Source organism: Passer montanus, unplaced genomic scaffold (assembly GCF_014805655.1).
Source record: "Passer montanus isolate IOZ18808 unplaced genomic scaffold, ASM1480565v1 scaffold15, whole genome shotgun sequence".
Lineage (NCBI taxonomy): Eukaryota > Metazoa > Chordata > Aves > Passeriformes > Passeridae > Passer > Passer montanus.
In genome coordinates this window covers 12,508,049-12,527,026 of record NW_024362051.1, presented here as the reverse complement: position 1 = coordinate 12,527,026, position 18,978 = coordinate 12,508,049, and the positions used below count along the sequence as shown (strand labels likewise).

General features: G+C 45.6%; 1 protein-coding gene across 1 annotated transcript; it reads left to right on the top strand.

The window, feature by feature from the left end:
• The first annotated feature begins 4,404 nt into the window (after positions 1 to 4,404).
• On the top strand, positions 4,405 to 10,088 carry CUNH5orf47 (chromosome unknown C5orf47 homolog). Its single transcript, XM_039701708.1, has 5 exons — positions 4,405 to 4,678; positions 5,251 to 5,339; positions 6,751 to 6,853; positions 8,975 to 9,021; positions 9,398 to 10,088. Exons 1-5 carry the CDS (start codon positions 4,405 to 4,407, stop codon positions 9,422 to 9,424), a joined length of 540 nt encoding a protein of 179 aa, XP_039557642.1. The 3' UTR covers positions 9,425 to 10,088.
• The last annotated feature ends 8,890 nt before the right edge of the window (positions 10,089 to 18,978 follow it).

Sequence of the window (18,978 nt, the reverse complement as noted above, 5' to 3'; positions counted from 1 at the left end):
ATCATAGTCTCTACAGTCTAAAACTTGGTAGAGTTTCCCTGCCTCTGATTTGGAAACAAATATTGATAGCTTGCACATTTAGTTCATTTTTCATCTGGAAATGAAATCAGAGCAAGTGAAGTCCTCACCTGCCTTCTGCTTCATCTACTTGCAAATCAGGCTGTGTCATTCTGGTGTAATCTCAGGGCTCATTTTGTCTCCTTGTTTTCCCCATAGTTTCATTTCCAATTGGTGATCTGTTGAAATACTGTAGCACAAAGTTCTGCTAAGCCAGGGGTTTTGATCTCTTTGACGTGGGTTTTGTTGCAAAGCCCATGGATCTTCTCAGTGATGTGGAGATCTCTCCAGGGGAGGCTCAGGCTTTTATGTAACACAGTTTATAGTCTGCTAAATATTTTTATGCACAAGCATCTCTCTAGCATGGAGAGATGGGAGAACTGGCTTCTCCTTATGAGTGGTGTGGAGGAAGAGATTCCCATGTGTGTGGTTTGTAAAGCAGTGGGAGCTGTGCAGGTTCACTGCTGTGAAATGCAGGTGCTGTTCCATTTTCTCTCTCTGCTGCCCCATTACTGCTCACACAATTAACTGAGGCAGGCTAAATGATGAAAGAAGTAAGAAGCAGCTGAAGGCAAATTCATTGCTTTGACTTAGCAGGAGTCATGACTTTTGTTTTTATAATGATTCCTGGTTACACTAATAAATGGTCCCCAGTGTCTTTTGTGCAGTAACCACATACTAATGAAATCCCTCACTCCAGTGACTTATTAAATATTCTGTGAAAATGAAGGTGATAGAATAATTGTTTGTGCTACTGCTGAGGGTATAATTAACAAGGTTTGAGTGTAGCTGTTGTCAGAATGAGCACACTTTTCCCTGTTCAGTGTCAGAGTCCCACCTCAGTCCTACCTACACATTCACCCTTGCAGCTGATCAAGGCAATGTTACACTTAATGAGCAGTGGCTTTGCCTGAGTAATGTTGAATTTTAGGGTAGGTTTAGGTGAGATGTATGGAAGGAATTGTTCCCTGTGAGGGTGGGCAGGCCCTGGCTCCCTGGCAGTGCCCAAGGCCAGGCTGGACAGGGCTTGGAGCCACCTGGGACAGTGGAAGGTGTCCCTGCCACGGCAGGGCCAGAATGAGATGACCTTTAAAGGTCCACCCAATCCATTCTGGGATTCCGTGACTTCTGTGGAATCACGTGAGTACTTTCCACTGCAAAGAATGCTCAGAGAAACCCAAACCTCCCCCAGCAGCAGAAGGGTGGGTTTTTTCAGGGAATCTCTGACCATGCGTGCAGCAATGTCCCAATGGCTCCTTCCTTCCTTCTCCTTGGCATCAGCTGCAGGCACCAAAAACTGCCTCATGAAAGTCGTTTGAAAAGGACTGTCAGGGCTCACAGATGATGACACATCCTTGGCCGAAGCAAAACTGAAACAATGGAATTCAGGAAGCAAGGGGTGAGATGGAGGAGCTGCCATTGGAGCACGCAGCAAGCACACAATGAGGTGCAGGCTGAAAGCTGGAATCTGGGCTATTTTTAACCAGACAGTTGCAGCTGTGGTGAAAAGCTGAGATGTTTGCTCGGGGTGATTAATACAGAGATAGTGGGCAGCTGGTAGTCAGTTCACACATGTGGAAAGGTGGGTGAAGAGCAGTGCGCAGCTAAAATAGCTGAACTTGACAGATCTGCAGAGAGATTTTAGGTGGCACTGATTTTGCCGGGTAGCAGCAGATCCTAAAAAGGATCTGAGCTGAATTTGCATTTGAGATCAAAGTGCTGGCAACGTGCTGTTGGGAAAAGTGGACACAATGTGCCCCACGAGGTCTGTGTGTTTGCATTAGCAGGGTGGAAGCATTTCTGTGAGTACAGGTGCTGAGAAACCACTGCCTTGGCAGCCGTGGTGCCCTGAGGAGGCCGGAGGAAGGAAGCAGCTGCCAGCTGGCACAGGCAGCTCCTGCCCTGGCAGATACAGCAGCGAGTGTTCCTGCACAATGCAGAGACAGTCATGGAATGAACACGGGGCTCTTTGGGTTTGTGTATGAGCATTCACTGGGGGTTGTGGTGTGGGCAGCATTGCAGCTAAAGAAGGCATTTCTTTACCAGGGCTTTGGGATGGATGCACCTGGGGAAGTCTGTAGGCCAGGAACAATTTTTAATGGAGCTTTTGGGTTAAATATTCCAAACTGAACTTGCTGGCTGCTGCCTCTCTGGTACACTTGGTTAGTGCAGGAGTGGAATTGAGAATTGTAGAACCACAGAATATCCTGACTGAAGGGACCCACAGGGATCATTGATCCAGCTCCTGTCCCTGCACAGCCCCAAAATCCCACCCTGGGATCCCTGGAGTGTCCAAGCCCTCCTGGAGCTCTGGCAGCCTCGGGCCGTGCCCATCCCTGGGGAGCCTGGGCAGTGCCCAGCACCCTTTGGGGAAAGAGCCTTTCCCAAATATAGGAGGTCACAGGTGATGTTTGAAGTCACAGTTCATCTCAAGGCTCCTGACTCGGTGGTTGTATCACACCTACAACCTCCTTTTCAGCCCACAGCCTGCAGGAGATGCCCTTTTATAAATAGGAAACAACGAATTACTCTGTCAGGCTGTGCCTCTGCGAGTTGTTTCCCCTCTTTCGCAGCCGCATTCACGACATGCCTTTCGCGGGCAGCGCGTACGAGAGCCGGCAGTCCGGGGATGCCGCAGGCCGCGCTCGCTGCCGGCCGGAGCGGCGGCGCCGGTTCCGCGGGAGCGGCCGCCACCTGCCGGGGCCCGCCCGCACTGCGGGCACCGCTGAGGGGAAGGAGCTGCGGGGTCACCGAGCCCAGCCTGTGCCGCATCCACACCTTGTCCCCAGCCCAGAGCCACCTCTCCAAACCTCCCTGGGCAGTTCCAGTGCCTGAGCACCCTTTCTATGGGGAAATTCCTGCTGTGCCCACCCTGAGCCTGCCCTGGCCCAGCCTGAGGCCGTTCCCTCTTGTCATGGTAGCCCACCTGGCTGTCCCCTCCTGTCAGGGAGTTGTGCAGAGCCTGAAGTTCCACCCGAGCCTCCCTTTCTACAGGCTGAGCCCCTTTCCCAGCTCACCCAGCTCCGTTCCCTTCTCTGAACACACACAGGGACCCTCAGCCTCTTCAAAGCCTGGGGAATGGCCACAGTTTGCTTCGTGGTCTCTTTGCATCCATTCCCGAGGGCAACACCATTCATGCTGCCAGTGCTGCTGAAACAATTAGGAAAAATAGATATTTTCATAGAATTTATTATTTCTAATTTGCAACCCTGTGCAAACTGAACTCTGGGAAATAATCTGGAGCAGTATTTTAGTGACAAAGAAAACATCAGTGGGACTTGATGTAAATTCTTCCCTGTGAAGGTGGGAAGGCCCTGGCACAGGGTACCCAGAGAAGCTGTGGCTGCCCCATCCCTGGAAGTGTTCAAGGCCAAGTTGGATGGGGCTTAGAGCAACCTGGGATAATGGAAGGGGTCCCTGCACATGGCAGGGAATGGAACTGGATGGTGTTCAAGGTTTCTTCCAACCCAAACCATTCCACGATTCTATGACTTGAGCTGTTCAGTGGTTTGAGAATGCCAGTCGTCACCGTCCACAGCCAACAAAACCCATGGCTGCAATGGGACCCTGAGCATCTGCATGGGCTGGACTGACCCACCAGGCATCCTGTCAGTGTCACACATCTATTGCTGCCTGAAAGTCAATAAGGTATTTGATGTTTCATTACTGTTCAGCACATGGCTGGAGTGGGTGCACTGTTTGGAGAGGAAATCCCTGTATCAGTGCAGGCTCTGCAGCAGCACCCGCACCAAAGGGATGCCAGGGTTCCCCTGCTGTAGAGACAAACAAGCCATCAAACCTTCAGCCTGGAGTCCCCTTATCACTGGTACAAACAGATCAATCACTTGCATGAAATGTATCAATATGTGGCTTCGGGCAGCAATAATGTGTGCTAAACTCTAGCCCTGGCCCAGGGACAGGGGGACACGCAGCCCGTCAGTCCCTGCTCCACTCACTGACCCCCGGCTCCCCTCAGCCCCTGGCTCCTCTCACCAACCCCTCGCTGCCCTCTCAGTCCTGGTTGTTTTCACAACCCTGGGCTCCTTTGACTGAGCTATCTCCGGTTCCCCTCACAGACCCCCAGCCTGGCTCCTCTCAGTCCCCAGTTCCCCTCATTGACCCCTGAATTCCCCTCACCGCCCCTCAGCCCCGGCTCCCCTCAGCGACCCCTCGGTCCCCCGCTCCCCTCGCCGCCCCTCAGCTGCGGCTCCTCTCAGCCCCCGGCTCCCCTCACTTAGCCGCAGTCGCCGGTTCCCCTCAGGCCCCGCTCCTCTCACCAACCCTCGTCTCTCCTCACTAAACCTCAGTCTCCGGCTACCCTCACAGCCCCCAGCCCCGGTTTCCCTCATGCCCTCGGTCCCTCCGCAGATGGAGCGCGGCCGCCGCGGCCGCCCGCCCATGCCGCTCGTGTACGTGAACAGCTTCGGCTCGCACCGCTGCGGCACCGTGATCCGCCTGGGCCGGGGCTGGCAGCAGAGCCCCGAGCAGAGCCCCCCGGGCCGGGCTGGGGCCCCGAGGGCCGCCCCGGAGCCGCGGAGCGGGCGCAGTCCCGGGCCGGGCGGCAGCGGGAGGAGAGCGGGCAGCGGCGGCGAGGGGAGAGCCGGCAGCCGCCCCAGCAGCGGTACGTGAGAGCCCGGGTTCTCTGAGGGCCGGAGGTGGCTCAGGCGTTGGCTTAATTGTGCCAGGAACAGCAAAACCCGGCAGGGTGATTCTTCCCCTCTTCTGGGCACTGGCGAGGTCATACCTCGATTGCTGTGTCCAGTTCTGGGAAAGAGAGGGAATTAAAAGCTCCCAGAAGCCTGTTGTCTAATGTGTGGGTGGTGTGTAGTTTTGAAATCTGTTTTGTGATGTTTGAGAGACACTCACTTGCCCCATGGTTATAAAAGAGTAAAAAAGAAGGGAACAAGCTGCAGGATGTAAGGATTGATACCCTGTAAGGTGACCAGAAATAAGGATCCTTCTGGAATTATAGAGTGGTTTGAGTTGGGAGGGACCTTAAAGATCATCCAGTCCCACCCCCTTCCTAGGGACATTTTGCACCAGACCAGGCTGTTCAGAGCTCCATCCAACCTGTCCTGGCACTTCCAGGGACGGGGCAGCCACAGCTTCTCCGAACAACCTGTGCCAGTGATCAACATCTTCCTTAGGAACTTATTCTAAGTACTCAAAAAATGCTTTCTAAACTCTTTCTAGGTGACCCTCGAGAGGCTAAGGCTGACACCTTTGACTTTCCCATCCCTTCAAGAAACGTTGATAAAGTCATTAAACGAAAGAAGAAAAAGGTATAAAGTGTGGCAGCTCAATTAGCTGCCTTGGCATTTGAGAAAGCTGCTTGTTCTCTGTGTGTGAGAGCATGAGGGAGATTAAAAGATGGAATTGGTAGCCTGTTACTGAAAGCCTTACTTACAGAAAAGAAAAAATGGTATTATCTTCCCTCTCTGGAGGCTTTAAAATTCTGGCTCTTATTCAATAAAGCACTTAAGTGTGTGCTTACCTTGAAAAATGAGAGTATGCTGTTGACTTAAAAAGCCTGTACTGAAATGCTTTGCTGGATTGGGGCCAGGGTGCAGCACACCTTGGGGTGAAACCCAGCAGGAAAAAGATCTGCAGCTCCTCTTCCTCTCATGTTTTAAACAACGAAATCCCACGGGTTACAAATAAGTGGAGGCAGGAACCTGAGCTATTAACACCATCCTTGGAGCAATGCAGAATTACTTTCTGCTTCACAAATGTGTTTCTGTTCCTGTTCAGTAGTTCGACAAATGCCTAAAATTTTAAGAGGAACATTTGTTAAGCAGTAACTCATTATGAGATTCTGTAATGTGTGAAGTACAAGTAATCAGCTGGACTAGAACAGAGCCATGTCGTAGATGCTTGATTTAAAAACAGCAAAATGTTACCAACTGCAGAGGAACAGCTAATAACATCCTGGAATATGGCTCTCCTGGTGCATTGAATAGCCTTCAATAACAATGAGGAATATACAGAATGTTTTAGCTATTAATGTCCTCGAGAAAGGAATTATCTTTAGATTTAAACCAGTTTCTCAGATGAGGTCCAGCAAAAGTCCAAACATCAGCGTGTCAACAGCCATTTCTATTTGTTAGGCCACCTCTGCCTGAATGCTTTTGTCCACAATTCCAATTTAGTATTTTCAATGCACAAGACTGAAACCTGCCCACTATGGCCAGAGCTTTATGCCTCTAAAATAAAGGGTTTCAACATCTATAAAACAAATTAATATGGATTTGATATATGAGATAGGCAAGAGTGTTGCTATTCTGGAATCTGAGTTTGGGCCTCACTTATGCTGCTGCTGAGGGACCACATGGGAAACTTTTTGCTCCTGGAAAACTCCACAATCTTTTTTTGTCTCCCATTTTGGATGACTTTGAAGAGAGTTTAATGGTTCTACACACGTTTTCATGAGCTTTCTGAAGTCCTGGATAAACACAAGAGTTCTAGGCAAGAAAGGAGGTGGAGATTTCATGTGAAAAATCATGGAAGAATTTATGTTTCTGACTTCTAAATAGTGGTGATTCTTCCATGTATCCCACATTCCGTCTTCCCTTCTTTCCCAGTCCTCAATAGAAAAACCCAGCTGGACTTCATAGTCATTGTGGGGAGTTCAAAGTTCTGCCCTATAGATGTTTTAATGCAAACTTTTTATATGCTTCACATTTTATCTTTCAGTCCAAAGTCTGGCACAAAGTCTGGAAAGTGATTTCAAAAATGCTTGAGGAAAATGAAAGGTTCAGAAGTCGACTGCTGACCTGCAGCCAGTTTGATGGAGAGGGTAGGAAATGAACTGCTAATGTTTTATTTTACTGGAGAAAACGAATTATTAATACAAGTGAAGATCCCAAGGTTTAAGGTCCATTCAGCTGGGTTTTTTGGGTACTAGGTTTTACAACTCACAAATGGAATTCCTTCCACGCTTTAGGCACTTCCAGCTTTTTTGGAAAAACTCCTTTGTTTCATGGAGGGTCTTGTGTGTGTTAATATGGAGGAAGGATGGTTAAAGTGTTTGCTGCAGCCTGATATTAAAGACATGCACGTCAAACATCTGCAAGTTTTTCTGAACATGTGAAATACGTAATTAAACTTATTCACAGATGGGTCCAAGGCAGTAGTTGTATGAATAATAATTCATTTTTTCACGTAGGAAAATAGTGGTTGATTTCTTACATACAATAAATAAATTAGATGCTCCCTAAAGGTTGCTGTAACACAATTTAACAAAACCATGGAACATGTTCTCACTCTGTGCCCTGAATGCAGCTCTTTCATTACTGGAAAATGACTTGGGAATTAAAACTGGTGCTCTGCATTCAGCCAATTTCAATTAGAGGCATTGTAGCTGCTGCACAATTTAAGATAATACAGTGTATGCTTACAAACGGAATTGGAATTTCTGGCTTCACAGTTGGATGAATTATTAGGAAAAAGAATATACTAATCCATGAAGAGCTACCAGGCAAGTTTAAAATGCCACTTTCAGCCACAGCACTTTTTCTTCCTTTGCATTGGTGCTGATGGAAGTTTTCCACATGGGGGCATGTTGGGGTGTATCCCAAAATGTAGGACCATTCCAGGCTGCGTCTTATTTGGTAAAATGTTGGATTAGATTTCCACACACATGGCAAAAAAATACACCCTTAAAAATCTTCTTCATGAGAACAAAAGAAGTGCAATTCTGGTTCAGAAGAGAAATCTCTACCCCAGTGGATGTCATTGAATAGGAGGAGAAATTCCACTGAAATATGCTTCAACAACTTCTGCAATTATTGTGCAAATATTCTGCATTGTGTGCAAAAACACTTCTTCTGTTGGCTTTAAACCCAATTCCTGATTAATTCTGGAATTATGACATGATATTAATTATTCATCATGTGCTATTCATATTCATATCCAAGGTTCCATTGGCCTCTGTCATATTTTTGTGCTAAGAAGTTCCAACCTAGTAAACCTCTCCTCCCATGGAAACTGTTCCATGTGCTTTCTGCCGCAGCTGAGATCACTGCAGAAGTGTGTGTGCAAAGCTATCAATGTATATGTTGGACATATATCTGTGTGTAAGACACACACATCCATGGATGTGTAAGACAGTGAATTTAAAAAAAAAAAATCTTCCTGGATTTGCCTGTTTGACTTCAAGAAAAAGAAGAACAAGTATCGAGGAAAAATGAGGGGAAATCTTTAATAGGTTATTAGATTTCAAGTTATTTTAAGAAAAAAAACCCCACAAATTATTTTCTTATATGATTTCCTGTGTGGATTTGTCATCTTACTCTAATGGCTGCTTTTCTGTTTGTTATGGATCACCATGTGCTGTTTAACCTTGGATTTATGGAAGGGCTTGCCCCCTTTTCAGCCACTCATTTCTTGTAGAAATGAGAGAGAGAGCATTTTCTTTATATGTAATTTCCAGTGACTTGGAAAACCTCACCAGCCAATCCCTCCTCCTCCCCTCTTACTCTATCCTTAATTGTAATTTTACCCCCTTTCTCAGGAGCTTTAACTGAGAATCTCCTATTAAGTCCTATTTCAGTGAAAACCATCAACTCTAATACCTTCTTTCTAATTAGCAGATTTTGCTCAACATCAAATCTAGGAGATAAGTCTCCTATTGATCTGAATTTTTCATTAATCAAGAAGCAAATGGAATAATTCTAGAAGCTATTTAGATAGGGATCAACAAGCCTGAATAAACTGGGTTCATTTTTATCTTCTTCTTTATTTTCCCTAGATTAATAAATCTAGAAAATTAATGCTGCATTTTATTACCTCTATAAATAGGTTTTTTGAGAGAACAAAAGTCTACTTAAATTTTAATGCTACCTATTTACTCCTTGGAATGTTGCAATTAAGATTAGATTCCATGTGGCTGCAAATGATGATTTTCCTTCTCCTGCAGGCTCTGACAGGATGCAGAGGTCACAGAATGGGGCATACCTGGACAGGGTATGTAGGCAGTCTATTAAAGGCCAAAAAACCCCTAAAATATTAAATTATTAATATTAACAACATGCACTAATCTTGTTTAATGTGTTATTATAAGTGCCAGTTATTTTCTAAAGTATTACTGACACTGAGCTCCAATATTTTCAAGATTTCACATTTGGGGCCAGAGCAGCTCCATCCTCCCAGGGAGGGCTCTGTGCTTTGCCAAGGCAAAGGGAGGTTTTTTGCCTTCTTCTTGAGCTAAATCCTTCCCTGGTGGTCTAAAGTTCAATCTGCAGAATGTGAACAGTCTTCATTTGCCCCACTTGCTAGAGAGACTTTTTTTTTACTATTAATGGGAATGTACCAACTCACTTTTATCACTTTTTTCCTCTAGGATGAGTCCATCTTTGGCTGGGTGTAGCAAGGAAGTAAAGGAAGATTCAGCCCCAAAGGAAATATAAACAAAGTGAAAGCTTTTCTTTTGATCTAGTTCTTCCTGGAGTCAGTGCAAGTCTGCAAAGTGACTTCAGGGAACACAGGTTCTCTGTTGTTTGCTTGGTGTTTGTGCTTCTGCTGTTTAAGAGGTTTGTTTTTACAGTGGCTTAAACAGCTCTGTTGCAAGATATTTATCTCAAGGCATTAAGTCTAGTGTTTCACTGAGCTATTAGTTTTAGAAAGCTTTTTAATGAGCATAATATTGTGACAGTTTTCTTGCAAAAGAAGAGATACACATTTACTGTTGTCTCTGTATTTATGTCTTTTATTTTTGTAGCTTGTCAGAACAATAAACACAAATTCAGGAAGGCAGAACTCCACACAAGACATAAACCCTACTTTCCTTTTTTCCTGGTTTGCATAAATTTGTCTTTATGATATTAAAATATTACACAATAACCCTCTCTGTTCTTTCATCCATTTATACATGAATCTCAGCAAGTATTTGGAATATGAAACCAGGTGGATGTTTTCTCTCTCTGTTCATCCTGAGGCACATAATGGTACCATCACAATCAGGAGGTGTTGTTTATCTACCTGACTTCAATAACACAATATAATTTTCTTCTGTTCTGCAGCTTAATACTTGAACCCTTGATTGACTGTTAAAGCCTTTTAAGCCAGCAAATTGTGTAAATGGAACATGAAAACTGCATAAAAATAGTTCTGTATATGGGGTTCATCTCGGGAGTAAAACATTCACCTGTCACAGTGAGACCTCCTTGCTTTCAATAAAAGGATTATTTTCTCCTGCCATAATGTCTTGGTGTTTGCAGACATAATGACTGCAGTGTCAGAGTGTTGAGCTTTAATAACATGCTGCTGATGGTGTCATTAGGCAGCAAAGCACTTGGAAAGGTTTCATCTCTGTTTTCTTCATGGTAAAACTGCAAGTGTGGCACTGGAATGCACCTTTTCAGGGCCAGCTGTGGCAGCAAGGTTCTCTTCTGGTTTGTGGTTGGGTAATAGTTGGATTTTGCTTAAAATAGTTGACATTTCAGCTTGGAAAAGGAAATGAGAAGGCAAAGTATTCAATCAAGATGTGATCATTTTTCTGGCAGAACAAAAATGTCATAGTTCTTTGGTATTTTCAAACACATGTTTAGAGTCACACATGGGATTTGGGGGGGGGCGGGTGTTGAGGTTTTTTTTACTAAATGAGATGATCTCCCTGTCCCCACAATTCTATCAATTAAATCTTTGCATTGGGAATGTTCTGTTTATAATCCTGGTTTGTAAATTGTAGAGCTGTTGCTCTAACTTTTCTTTTCTTGTAAATTGCAGCTGCAGTTGGTGCTTTACTGGCACGGACTTCAGGGGCCCTGGAAACACTTTTCTTCCACATGCATAATTGCTACTTTAACGGGATAGATGAGGTGCATTAACCTAAATCTCTGCCTGAAGTTTAGCCAACACATTAAGATTCTTTGGATAAATACAGACCTCTGTCTGTGGGGCTGTTTTAAAAGAAATTATAGAAGATAAGTATGGCCTTAAATCATCCCTGTGTACCTCCTTCAGTCTAAAGGTTCTGTGTGGTGATGATGAGATAATTAATTGGTTGGGATCTACTAATCCAGAACTTTCATTTGGCAGTACTTTAAAAGGCTAAATCACTTTGGGCCAGAACAGCTGTTGCAGTGGGGAAAACCTGGTGATTCAGATTCAATTTTTGACTTTTTGGGTAAGGAAGTCTGGGTTTCTGCTGCAGTGACCAGACTTCAAAGGTACAGTTGGGAACAAAGGTCATCAGAGCAGTTAAACTGCTGAAAAAAGGGCCTGGAGAAGAGCCCAGCTCAAGCTCTGCAAACCAGACCACCATCCCCATCCACTCAGACCTCTGTGCATTCTTTTTTAATTCATGTGATCATTTAAGTGTAAAATGCAGAAGAAATGTAATTGCAGTGTTGCATTAAAATATCTCCAAGTAAGTAATGTGCTCAACAAGGAGAAAAAGGGTTGGATAAAGATGAAAAACTTCATTGAAACCCTCTTTGTTAAAAGGGGTGGGAAGTAAGTAAGGGACCTTCAGGGCACTGGATCACAGAGCAGAGATTTAGAAAAGAACTGATTCTTTGAAGACTTTAATCTTCACTGCAGAACCAAGAGCAATGTCACACTGTCCTGCTGTGAATCCTGGGCAGCACTGCTTCTTCTTCACATTCTTCAAAATGCAGATCAGTTACCTGAAGTTTTTAATAACAAATCTCCCTTGGAGTGTGAACTGAAGCAGATGTGCAAATACAGAGGTCACACTTTGTCTTTGCTTTGCCCTGCTCTCAGTGCATAATTTACCTTTCTACACAGAACACAAACTCCAGCTTATTCCCAAAGTCTGACATTTCTTCATCTCAACTCTGTGAACAGTTGCCAGGAGATCTGAGGAGGCTCCTTGTGGTAAGAGGTGGCAGGGAACAGCCAGGGCACACAGAGCAGCCAAAGGCATTGCTGTGAATTTCTGATATCTGTAAATAATGGTGTCAGACACTTATCTCATGATCCAAAAGCTGGTCTGGATAAGCTCTTTTCCCTGTGTGTCATAAATACAAAAGACTTCGGATGAAGGTAAGCAGTGGAGAGTTAAGCCTTTGGAGATGAACTGGTCCAAGTTTAGCTGGAAATAGCACATCCTGACATGTTTTGGTTGAACTTATCCCATTTGAGGAGTTCTTTCCTGGTTCCTGGAGCAGCTCAACCCAGGCAACTCTGCCTTGGAGTTCTCTGTCCAGGGTCTGGGGGCTCGAAACTCCCGCTGGTGGCCTTGGGCTACCACTTCCAAAGGCTGTGGAGCTGAAAGCAGGGAAGAGCTGGGAGCCTGAGCTCCACAGTGATTTCCATGGCTGGGAGCACTGAGAGCTGGGCTGAGGCCGGACTGCTGGAGCTCCTGCACTCCCTGCCATGGAGCTGTGGCTCTGGGCAGCCTGCCCAGGGTGTCCTCAGCACCCTCTGCACAGGAGCCAGGGAGCTTGGGGAGCTCCCTCAGCTGCTGTGTGCTGCTGCTAGGGACGATGTCACCGATCAGCTGCAGCCTTGGGAACTTGGGAATGGTGTTTTGATGTTTGTGAAGCGACCCTTCTGGGAATTTCCAGTTTGTGGGCATTTTCAAAAGGGTTTGTTTCCTGCTTGATTTGGCCCAAAGCCACCAGTTGAGATAAAACCTCATTTCCTGCAGGCTGGAGGCTTGGTTTGCCCAGCAGCTCCTCTGCTCATGCCCCATCTGCTCTGGAGCTGGGATGAATCAGATTCCTGTGTCCCACCAGCTGAGGCTCTGCTGAGCCTCCCATGGCCTCTGAGGTTATCATAACTTGGCAATTACAACGTAATCAATCACCAAGGTTAATAACATTTCACTGCTGATTCCTTCCATGAAAAGATTTCTGCTCCGAAGCAAAACCTGAGAGCGGGATGTGGAGTTTCCAACATGGTTTGATTTTGGGAAAGTAGAAGGTGACCTTTGTCTTCACTGAACATTTACAGTCAGTAAATGTCTTTGTCTTTAGGGCCCTCCCTGGTAGTCAATGTTCATGTTTTAACTTCAAAGCTTCTAATACAATTTTGCATGGACTCTGACTAAGGAATAGCCTTCAGCAGGCAGCTGAATTGTAGTTTTCTTTTTCTTTGGGAGGTGGAAGTGACTGAAAGCAAATTTTGGGCATATATGACATTTTGCCTGTGCAGTAGGCCCTTAAATATAAAGCAAAACAGAACTTTTGATTTATTGCTCTTGTAAATAACTCTCAGTGACATGGGCAGGTTTGTTATTATGTCTCTTTTCATTGCATAAGCACTTATATAACTCTGATGGCTGGAATTTGCATAATAACCAAAGCAGCCATGGGTGGGTTTAACTTCATGGGCTTTCCAGCAAACTAAAGCAGCAGGAGAACCTATGGTTTAAGAGGAATTTTTCTTTAGGAGGAAAAGAGCAAGTTTTATTGAAGTATATTAAGCCACAGTGGATTTTTAATAAATATGCACTGGAAGCTTCTCACTCGTTAGTGATGGCATCAGGACCCTCTGATCTGAGGCAGAAAAATTCACATTTGAAAGCTTCAGCCTAGAGAAAATTAATGTGGATAGCTGCAGTTTCATTTTATTGGGGGGAAGTTATGGAGGCCCCTAAGGGAAAAAGAAATATGCCTTGATCCAGGGAGGTGATCACCTCCTGGAAGATGCTGAGTGCTTTGACCTCCCAGTGACTGTGGCACCTCTTTTATCTGTCTCTTGTGCTGAATATGTAGAGCAGATTAAGAGAGGATCTCTTCTTTTCTCTCTAAATTTGGACTCCACATTTGTGTCTCACCCGAGGCGCTCAGCTGAGCTGTGGATGTTGCTGGGCTGGGCTGTGAACAAATCTGATGTGTGTCATCTCCCAGGGGTCATGGCAGGATCCCCCCATGCTGGGAATGTGTGAGATTTATTGCACTCCTGGCAGTCCTGCTTGAGGAGGAACACAGGCAGATTGAAAGAGCTGTGCAGGAAGGCTCAGGATGGCACTGACAAATGTTCCTTCTCTTCCAGAATCTTTGTAATCTCCTGGATTTTGAAATTAATAATAAACTATCATGGCTTTTAGTTTTTTCCCCTGTTATGTAGGATTGTTTTCTGGTTCCTACTGTGTGTGACAGGAAGTCAGTGGTGCTGGTGGAACTCTGTGGAACGGATGAACTCCTCACAGCAGTGACTATGAGTGGTTCAACCCAGCTCAGAACAGACACGGTCATTTTTTACACCTCCTTGTATTTAAATTCCTTCACCTACAGAAAGGGTAAAAAATGTTGAGTATGATGCTAAGCTGTCTGTGATCTCCCAAGGAGAAGAACACTGTACTGGTTTTCACTGCTCTATTGGACTAATTTTGACATGAACTCAGGTGAAAGTTTGAGAAACAAACACAATCTTTTGGTAGAACAGTCTGAGGTGGATGATGTTACTCCTAGGAATGCCCTATCACGACCATTGTGACTTCCTGAAAGTTTGTCCTCACTCAGTGCTTTTAAGTTTTGTAGTTTCTCTTCTTAGTAACCTCTACTTCCCGTTGACATATTTTCCAGTGCTTTCATTGAAAGGCTGGTCCCAGATTTTCAATATATGAAACCAGATAAAATATTGTTCCTTATACTAATGAGCAGGAACGTTATTGAGAAAAATGCTTGGTGTGCAGGAAACGTATTTTATGAAGTGAGACAATAAGTGTTTCATAGATCAAGGAGCAAGTGAGTAGAATAATATTCATTAACATTGAAGAGAAGTTAATTTATGTGTTCAGGCTTGAAGTGGGGAGAGGCCGAACTGTGCTGTGACTGATGTTTTGTTTACAAGCTGCAATGAAATGAAATGTTTATACCCAAGCTGTGTTACCCTCCTTTGTTCCTGGGCTCAGCCTCACTTGGGCTTCACCTCGGGCTTCAGGAGAATCTCAGCTCTGGCACCTGGAGCATCTCCTTCCCCTCATCCTGGGTCTGCAGAGCTGTTCCCCTCACACATTCTCACTCCTCTCTCCTGCCTGCAGCTGTGCAGTTCTGCCCCCATTCTTAAATCTGTTTTCCAGAGGTGTTACCCTTGGACCCGCTCTGTGGGACATGGGGGAAGCTTCCAGCAGCTTCTCACAGAAGCCACCCCTGCAGCCCCCCTGCCACACAAACCCACAAAGCCAGAGCATTAATAATTGTGGGAGACTTATGAAAGGAATAAAGAGAGGCATATATTTTTGTTGACAGAAGAAATATATTGTTTATTCCTCTGGAGTCTCCTGTTGCTCATATTGCTGCCGTGTCTTATTGCCTGTCACTGAGCTGTGCTGTGTGGGCGGAAATGTCAGGCTCTGAATTGGCTCTGTAAGAAAATCTGTGTGTTACTCTGATTTCTCATACTCACTTGGGCTTGCTTTAATGTTGTCCCTACAGAATGTTCACTTTTAGCATCTTGCTGGCAACTTCAGACATCTATTTCTGCCATGAAGCATCCTGCTAAGTAAATTTACTCCTGGTAGTGTCTTTGTTTGTTTGTTTGTTTGTTTCTGAGAGAGGGATTTTGCAAAAAAGTATTTTCAAACTGAAATGGGTCACACTGACCTGAAGTAGTCCCAGTGCTGGTTCAGTCTTGTGGAGGAAATGGAATTTACTGGATGTAATTCCAAGGGAGGCTTTGGAGATCTCTCTGTTCATCTCCCTGCACCACACTGCCAATATTCTCAGATGGTGCCAGTGAAAAAGGTTGCTTAAAATGTGCTTCCACCCTGAAAAGTCAAAAGGTACAAGCAGCATCTGCTCATTTTTCACAGGTTCTTGCTGCTGGCACTCAGAAGTAGAAGGCTTTTGGGGGAAACGTGGTTCCTGGTGCCAGTGCTGGAGTGCTGGCCATGCTGAGCTGGGCTCTCTGGGTCACATGGAATATCTCCAGCAGAGCTGAGCTCTGGTTTTAGTTACCAGGAGATTTGCAGCTACAGGAAAGGTGTTTTACAGTGGGAGCAATGCACAAGAAGGAAGGGGATTCCTCTCATTGTCTCTTAGGTTTGTTACCATGAAGAGTATTCAGGCATAACCAAAAAAAGTTAATACATTAAATTCTGTGAGTTCAACTGAGTAGAGGTGTGGAACAAGCAGGTAACCTTATTTGCAATCTTATTTTTTCATGATGCAACCCCAGTTTCCATGGGTTTGCACAGGTGACTCTGGAGATTTCACATGACTGTGTTTGTGAAGTGTTGCTTAAGACCTCTCTGAAGTCAGAGCACCAGCTTAGGTGTCATTACTGTAATTTTTTGGCTAAGCAGGATATTTATTGCCAGTGTTGACGTGGATGAAAATTATTTGGCTTTTAGATCACAGGATGCATTTGAAAGCTATGAAAGACATCACTTTGCATTTCAACAGTGCCCTCAAGTTGGTAATTACCAGATAAAGGTGGAAAACCCCATGCCATTTTCATGGAGTTGCAATGCAATGTTTCCTTTGCATTATTTAATAACATTTCCTATTGCCTCCTTTAAAAAGCCATTTTGCTGACAGAGGAGCTAGACCAGCTCAAATCCATGTGTTCAATGGGAGGTAAGTATAGATCTGTTAATCTCTGTGGATGGTGAAATCACTTCAGATCATATAATACTGGAATCTGGGGAGAGTTGCTGTAATTTCACTGTCTTGGTTGGAGCATCTGCCCCTCTGGGAGAGGCTGATGGAGCTGGGATTGCTCAGGCTGGAGAAGCCTCTTCTCAGCTGTGCCCAGTGACAGCAAAAGGGACAAAGGGCCCAGACTGAAACACAGGACATTTCATTTAAATATGAGAAAATCTACTTTACTGTACGGGTGACTAAACACTGGAACAGGTGGGACCAGGCTTCTGGCATCACTTGCAATGTGTGTGCTCTTGTGTTTCTTACAGCCTTCACATTTTGAAGCTCCTAGTGATCATCCTGGGCCAAACCAGCAGAGGGACATGAGAAAAGGACTTTGCAGGTGTATAACTTACTGCAACTCTGCACAGATCCTATCCAGGTGGGCATGGATGGCTGACTTCTGGTTTTACTGCAATATTTAAACATTATATTGTAGTAATTTAATCAATAATTATTTAATCAATAATCCTTAGTGAATGGTTTTTCATGTGCTTCCTCAGACCTATACAGCCTAAATCCTACACTTTCCCCATCTGTGGGATGCAGCCTGCCAGCTTTCTTTGTCGGCATCTCTCTCTGCTCTGCAGCAGCCTGGAGTTGTAACTTCAGTGGAAATCTTGTTCAGTCTTGAGCTGAACACACCTCTGATGGATCAGATCTAAGGGGATCTCTGCTTAAGAAATCGTTCCTGAATTTCCTGAATATGAACTCCCCAAACCTTCCAATGTGATTGATTTTTTTTCCCCCAGATATTCTGAGAACATCAAAAAACTACCTGCCAAAAACTTGTGACACTCCAAGAAAAGTTGTTCAAGGTTAAGTTGTATCTGTGGCACAACTTTATTCTTAAACCCAGAAAAAAACCTCTTGGGTGAAATTTACTGTAGAAGTTTGGCCTGATCCAGAAATGTGATAGAGAAAATTCCAACCCAAGCATGAAAAACTGGTGAAACTGTTGGAAACAAGATCTTTAATGGGCCGTGTAAGGTGATGTTAGTAGCAGGTAGTTTTAGCTGCCCTTCTCTCCTTCCTCTCAGCTCTTCCCTCTATACTGTGAACAAGCTCTACCACTGCAGTCAGCACTTCCCCTCACTCTGCCAAAATACAGCTTTAAATGAGTTTTCACAAGTCAATTCCAAAAGGCTTTATTATGGAAACAGTTCACGCCTTCAAGGAGTATATTTAGGTCTCGTGAAAAAATGCCAAGTTGTGAGCTCTGGAGGCAAATTCTAAATTTATAAACAAATCAGGCTGAAGTCATCCCAAAGTATCCTGTGTCTCCAAGAGGAGTGCTCAGCCTCCCGCTGCAGGAGGTGGTGGTTGTGGTGCTGTCCTGCCATCCCAGCATTTGAGAATCACACAATCCCTAAAGCTGGAAAAGACCTCCAAGATCGTTGAGTCCAACCATCAATCCACCACTGCCAGGTCCACTGTTAAACTGTAAATGCCACATCAAATAGTTTTTTAACACCTCCAGGGGTGATGATTCCACCCTGCCCTGAGCAGCCCCTCCTTGGCCACCCTTTCAGTGAAGAAATTCTTCCTAATATCCCATCTAAACCTGCCTTGGTTCAACTGAGGCTGTTTCCTCTTGTCCTTGTTGGCTGGGAGAAGTGGCTGACACCCCGCTGGCTCCAACCTCCTGTCTGGTGTTGAGTGGGCACCCGGGAGAGTGCCTGAGGGCCAGGAGGCTGAAAAAGGGATTGGGAAACCTTCCCTAAGGGGACAAAGTAAGAAAATTAGGGATGTTCAGCCTGGTTGTGTGGAGACCCCACAGCACCTTCCAGTGTCTGAAGGGGCTGCAAGGAAGCAGGAGAGGGATTCTGCCTCAGGAACTGGAGTGACAGGAGAAGGGGGAATGGCTTCACAGTGAAAGGGGAAATTTAGGTTCGGATATTGGGCAGGAATTGTTCCCTGTGAGGGTGGGCAGGCCCTGGCACAGGGTGCCCAGAGCAGCTGTGGCTGGCCCTGGATCCTGGCAGTGCCCAAGGCCAGGCTGGATGGGGCTCAGAGCAAGTGGCACAGTGGAAGATGTCCTGCCATGGCAGAGGGGGAACCAGGTGATCTTTAAGGTCCCTTCCAACCCAAACCATTCCACAATCCCGTGTCATTGTGCGACACCCACACACAATGGGACACAGCCCCACTGTGAGGGACACAGCGCCCAACACCACCGAGGGCCAGACGCTGACAGCAGCCTCCTGTCGCCGTGAATCCGCCCAGATCCCCTCCGCGGCGCTGCCCGTGCCCGGGCGGTGCCGTGCAAGTGCCGCGGGTGGCGGTGTCCCCTCCCCATGGCCACGGCGACACGGCCGCTCCCTCAGCCGCGCGCGGCCTGCAGGGGGCGCCGTGCCCGCGGCGA